Here is a 6344-nt window from a genome sequence, read left to right as displayed (position 1 = left end):
TCTCCCCCCCCCCCCCCCCTCTCCCTCACCCCCAACCGGTCGAGGCAGATGGGCACCCACCCTGAGTGACGGTTCTGCTCGAGGTTTCTGCCTCTTAGAAGGAAACGTCTTCCAGTATCTTCAACCAAGTCCAGTTGCCCTTGACTTTAACCTTCTTTGGATAACTATGACCTGGATGACTGAGAATCTTCAGACTTCTTAAAAGGAAGTTTTGTTAGGTTTCTGTAAATAACATCACAGAGTACGGTCTAGACCTGCCCTTTTATTTTAAAAGTGCTCTGAGATAACTGTTAGTTGTTATTTGGCGCTATATAAATAAAATTGAATTGTTAAAAACATGGACCACCGGCAAATGTATCCATGATAGCGTGCGTCCTCCAGTCAAGACTCCACCTGTCCACAGCTTGGCATGTTATCTCTTGGGTTACAACGCCCCCATGTGGCTGTGCATGATCATTACACACATACAGAAAAAAAATAAATAAAAAACACACCGAGCAGCTAATTTAAAGTAATGCACATTCCAAGGAAATGGTATAAAAAGTTTTATTGACAAATGCAAAATATTTAAATTTAAATCATTATAGGTTCATCTACACTTTACCCACAGTTTCCTAAAAACTAGAGAGCCGAGGTTTCGTTCAGAAGATCAAGCACATTGGAATAAAATAGTTCAAAGGGTATCAAAAGGACGGTATGATGAATTCAAGTGGTGGAAAGCAATCCACTGGTACACTACACAAAGAGAGACGCTAACAATTCACACAGATTTACAAGTAGAGTCATAATGCTTCTGGCTGCGATTCAGTGAAGAGTTGGATCCTTGAGGCAGGACAGCACCGCTGAGCTGTGTGTGGGGTTAAGAAGAACAATTCAGGCGCTGCTCGTCTGCTCAGTCTTCACACTGCCAAATGACAGACAAATGAGGTGATCTCAGCTGTAGATTTAGTCTAAGGCTTAGGGGAAAGGTGCATAATACTTTCTCTTTCTCATAGACTTTAGAGACGTAACTAAAGAGAGCTGTTCTACTGAATACTTTCCTGATTCTAATATGACTTCTGAATGCGGTGAAAGCGGACCCACAGGTCCAGGCCAAAGCAGTGTCTTTTTAGGTGTTCACACTATATTACAAAACAAACAAAGAGCCATATGCAACTCCACAGAAAGTCATTCTGCACGTCATGTTGTCTGGTGGTCACAAAAGGCTCAGGAAGAACTGAGCAGTGATGGAGTCCTGTCTTGGACCTGGTACTGGAATATGATGGACTGAATTCAGATAGTGCCTTTCCAACCGCAATACGGTGAGAAACATTATAAACATAATGCAACACTCAAATGCTGGATGGCGAGGAACTTCCTCCAACTTAATGAAAACAAAACCAAAGTAATTTTATTTATCCCTCCTAGCTCAGTCACAAGCTTACGCAACGTGCTCGGTCCCCTGTTCACAAATTTGCATAATGTAGTTGAAAATCTTGGCATTTTCTTTGAATGTTAACTAACAAGTCAGTAGTATTGTGAAGGGCAGCTTTCATCAGCTTAGAACCATAGTAACAATAATGCATGACAAGGACCTGGAAACAGTTACACACGCGTTTATCACCTCTCAGCTGGATTCTGGCTCACTTGCATTGGTTACCGGTGAGGTACAGAAATGATTTTAACTTTTTACCATCTGTTTTTTTTTTTTGACTGGTGTGACTGGTTTTTGTCAGGCCTACTCTTAATTATTTCAACCTCCTCTCAGCATTTTAATCTGTTGTTGGTCTTTTTGTTTTTGAGTTTTTAATTTTATTACTTCTGATTTTTAACCTTGTACTCTTTATTCCTTTTTTTATTTTTTAATGTATACCGTAAAACTTTGATTAATAGCCCGGGCTTTTATTTGGGACGGGCGTCGATATGGGACAGGCCTTTAATTCCTCCTTCGCAAAACTGAAATAGGCTACTATGAAACAGTTTATTTATTTCAAACAGAATATTACTTGTATAAAAATGAAATAGTGAAAAAGTGAAATGAAATACACGTCATTAATTTGATTAAGCTCCGACAGACTGCTTATGAACTTTCATTTTGAAAGCAACATAATGAAAACATGGTGCAGAATGAGAGTGTGGCAGAAGTTAGCAGACAGAGCGTGATGGACCTCACATGACAGGATTCACAACTTACATGAATTTTTATGAAGAGCGGTTTTGTTTTTTTGATCGGTGGACCCTTACAGACTACTGAAATATAAATAATCAAGGAATGGACACATTCGGCCTCAACGAGTGCTTCAAATGTAAAGTGAGTCGGCACTCTCCCCACACCAGGCCAGTCAATGGGGTAGGCAGCTATTTGGGACTCGGGTATTTATTAAAGTTTTATGGGTAATTGTATTTGTGTATATTGTAGATTTGGAGAGCACTTTGGGTCAACTCCTGTTGTTTTTAAATGTGCTATATAAATAAAAGTGATTTGTCTACAGGCAAAGGCATAGCGTGAGCAGCCTGTTAGCAGAGCAGCTTCTGTCCTCTGAGTCTACACAGAATGCTTTCCGCATCTGTACTGAATGTAGTTCACCCTCATTTTGGCAGGAAGTTCCGCGCAAAAAACTGAAACAAAATTCAGTTGAAGCGCAACAATACACTTCTCACTTTTAAGTGCATACAGTGTGAGCCATTACGTCTGTGTAGACAGCTGTAATGTTTTAAACAGGAGCGGATCTCTACAGTATATTTACATCACCCAAGAAACCAGGTTACCTTTTTGAGTCAGTCTTCTCCGCACTGCTGTCCTTTGTTTTCTCTTCCTCTTTTATATCTGCGGTAGGATATAGGACATAAAACATTTATAAAATAACATCATTAACAACAACAACAACAACAACAGTCATTTCACCTCAGTGGAATAATTGAGAATACGCACCAGTTCTCTTCTCCTCGCCTTCCTTCTTGTCTTCGTCAACTCTTGGCCTTTTTGCTCCCTTCTTGTGATTGGCCACGTTTCTCCTGCCTCCCTCCCCCTCGTCCTCAGAATCAGAGAACTCTTCATCGCAGGCTATCCTCTTATCTGTGGCACGGACTGCAATCGCACAAGACACTCTGATTAATGACGCTACAGGGGGGAAACCTGTAGCCACAAACCATTTGACCCTTAGCTAAGCCACGCCCCCCTTAGTTACTGTTGCTAAGTCCAACAAACTGTCGAACTTGTCAGACTTTTAACACGGCGCTGCCACTGTTTAATACTGCACTCCCTGGAGAAATATTGTCTAACTGTTGGAAAAAGTGATCTCAGAAAGACGCAGACAGTTTGGCAGTTGCATTGCTTGCAGGCAGTCAAACTGACGTAGTAAAAGTGAACCACCGTATTATTATTATTATTATTATTATTAACTACTGAGAAACAGGACAACAATATTAAGGACCAACACTGTTCCTGTACAGCTGGGTAGGTCTCTATTCATTATTACAATCATCAAAATACAAATGCAGTAGGTTTATCGGGGCTTGACAATAACGGTGGCCCGATGGCCCGGGGCCAGTAAAAAGTAACATCGGGACAGCTGAACTAGTAATTCACTGGGCCAGTGCAAAAACATTAGTATTTAAAAGATTTAATTAAAAACTCAACATCCTGCAGTTGCTTCGCAACTCATGGCGCACGCCGTTGTCCAATCCAGATGTGTAGTTACTGTCTAGTGGCTGTCAAATGTTATTTCTTTAATCTCAATCATTTAAAACTGCATTCTCTCTAACGGCCAGCAGGGGGCGAGTCTGCTGGTTGCAAATAGAAGTCCAGTTCCATTAGAAATAATGTTAAAATGTTGCTTCTTCTCAGCCGATTTATTACATCAGTAAAAACTTTCCTAATGAGTGTCCGGTCTCAGTCGCTAGTTTGAAGTATTGTTACAATACAACATGATGTTAATTGAATGTATAATTAATCACAATCTATTTTGATGATTGATTAATCTGTTTGAGTAATTTTTTTAAAATGAAAAATGATCTGATATTTTTAATGTTTAATGTGAATACGTTCTGACTTTTTTGCTCCTCTTTGACAGTACACGGAATCTCTTTTGGTTGTGGACAGAAGAAGACATTTGAGGACGTCATCTTGGACTTTGGGAAACAATGATCAACATTTTTCACAATTTATTTCCAAACGCTAAAGACAGGTTTTAAATGGGTTGCCGAAAATGTCTAGCCTTTCTACATTTCCTGGTTTTGAAATCTGGCCCAACTGAATGTATAACTGAACAGCCCTGCTGTATGCCTGTGTGTCTAATCCACAGAAGTCTTACTGGACAAGCGTTTGTCAGGATCCTCTGCGTCCTCGTCCACAGTGTCATCCAGGACAGCGTCCTCTGGGATGGCCTGCATCTGCACTCCAGGAGCGTGAGGCAGCATCCGCAGGTTCTCAAACAGTCGCTGCCTGTCAACAATCAGATACACCAAGCAACGCATTAAGGCAGCGATCAACTTTTACACAGGAACATTTGTTCCATCTATCACTGAAGCTCTGTGACAGCAGCCTAAGCAGTTTAATCTTCCGGTTGACTCATCAGCTTCATGTAAAACTGAAATGTGTAAAATCAGACTACACCTGCCAATACTGCCTAAGAGAATGTGTTCATGTTATTTGGTTGGTGCACACTAACTACAACAGCCACCATAGGCTCCGTCTTTGCTGCATCGTAAATTTGCTCTGAGATGAATGTGAGACATGAGTCACTTTCACTTTAGAGATATGTTTTTTTCCTGGTATTTAGAGTAGCTCAGGTGGTAAAGTCACATACTACATGGCTGTAGTTGAGGTATGGTCACTGGAACACAAAACTAGACAAGGACATTTAAGACCCACTGAGGGGGCTGAGAGTTTTGAATAATTTAAATACGGGGAGTAATCTGAATAATTTCAGATGAACATCATCACAACCTGAGGAAGTTTTCTCATACTGAGCAAACTCCATTAGCTTAGAGACCGTGAGATATAGCTGAAAGCTCCAGAAAAAGCGGTTAGCGGATCTACAGTTGAGAACGTCAAACCGATTTGTCACACTACCATTTCCAAGAACTTTATTGCTCAAAATATTTGGATGTTTGAACACATTCTATATGATGCAGCCAGAAAAACAATACAATAACAGGCCATCTCAGAGGAGAATTGATATGAAAAGCCTGGATTTAAAATGCAAGATTATAATCAAAGCATGTTTGCATAATTATCAGTAATAATAACAACAACAACAACAACAACAACTCTACTGCAGCTTTGTTAAGAAACAGTCTAATAAAAATGACTGTACATACTTGATCTTGTCCATGTACTCCTGTGTGTTCTGGTTGGTCATGTTGGAGGGGCTGATGTGCAGCTTGAAGTCAGGCCCAAAGTACTCAAAGTAGTCATTGTACGGCAGCTCTGCAATAGAAACATCATTGAGAAACTGAAATCTTAGCACACAGCCGAAAGATTTATACGCTGCAGATAAAACAAAGTGTCAAATTATCAGTCGTTTGGAATGAAAAGCAGTGATAACACACCTGTTCATATGATTTACTGCGGCTTTGTAACCTGCACTGATCCTCACTGAGTGGGGGAGGTCAGTTAATGTCCTGAAATTCCATTAAGAGAACTACTGGCCCATTGGACAGCTGTGATTACATCCCCTCTCTTTATGTTACACACACTCAGTGGAGGAGACAGTCTGCCCAGTCAGCTCTCTGCAAGGAAAGGTAGCAGTCTGGCGTTTCCTTTCCAGAGGTGAAGGCGCATAATATTCCCTCACAACTAACCCCCAGATACTCCATCACTTCCATCCCCAACACCCCAGGCTAAAGAAGGAGAGAAGGCCAGCAATAGGGGTGCTGCAGACCTTTTCCTGTTTCCAGTTCCACTGGTTCAGTTGTAAGTGGATATTTATTTTGATGCATCAAATTGTTAAATGAGAACTAATTTCATTACACAAAAGAGTCAATTAAATCTTCCATCAAATCTACACATGGCCTTTGCTTCTCTATGAGGATGTGGTCAATTGAATTTAAAACATAAAAACATCATTTTTCGATCATTTCAGTTATCTCTGTTGTCTGCATAGACTTTGAGACGTAAAACTGTATTTAAATGACTTTGTACTCTGGAGGACTATGGAGCCCTGCAGATGTCATAGAGGGAGGAGAAAAAAAAAAAAAAAAAAACACAAAAAAATAAAACACTACTTTTGCAAACAAATGAGTGCTCTCATGAATTCATGAAAAATAGCATTAAACATACTGTTGAAGGATGTCAACAATAACAGTGTTAAGACAAAAAAAAAAAAAAAAAAAAAAAAAAAAAAAAAAAAAAAAAAGAAGGG

The 6344-nt window shown here is 40.1% G+C and overlaps 1 protein-coding gene across 3 annotated transcripts in view; it reads right to left on the bottom strand.

Annotated features, from left to right (window-relative positions):
- Positions 1 to 532: 532 nt before the first annotated feature.
- The window catches only part of LOC123977764 (histone deacetylase 2), a 16083-nt gene continuing 10271 nt past the window's right edge, over positions 533 to 6344 (bottom strand). For 2 of the 3 annotated variants that reach the window (XM_046060718.1, XM_046060720.1), the window contains exons 10-14: positions 5302 to 5410; positions 4293 to 4423; positions 2912 to 3067; positions 2749 to 2806; positions 533 to 847 (exon numbers count right to left, since the gene is read on the bottom strand). In XM_046060718.1, coding sequence (XP_045916674.1) covers positions 805 to 847; positions 2749 to 2806; positions 2912 to 3067; positions 4293 to 4423; positions 5302 to 5410 — 497 coding nt within the window. In that variant the 3' untranslated portion in view covers positions 533 to 804. Of the gene's footprint in view, positions 905 to 2748; positions 2807 to 2911; positions 3068 to 4292; positions 4424 to 5301; positions 5411 to 6344 lie in introns of all 3 variants that reach the window. The other variant, XM_046060719.1, reaches the window with a different exon arrangement.

This window comes from Micropterus dolomieu, linkage group LG10 (assembly GCF_021292245.1).
Source record: "Micropterus dolomieu isolate WLL.071019.BEF.003 ecotype Adirondacks linkage group LG10, ASM2129224v1, whole genome shotgun sequence".
NCBI classification, from domain to species: domain Eukaryota; kingdom Metazoa; phylum Chordata; class Actinopteri; order Centrarchiformes; family Centrarchidae; genus Micropterus; species Micropterus dolomieu.
Note: the sequence above shows the minus strand (reverse complement) of the source record. Positions and strands in the feature narration are given on the sequence as shown.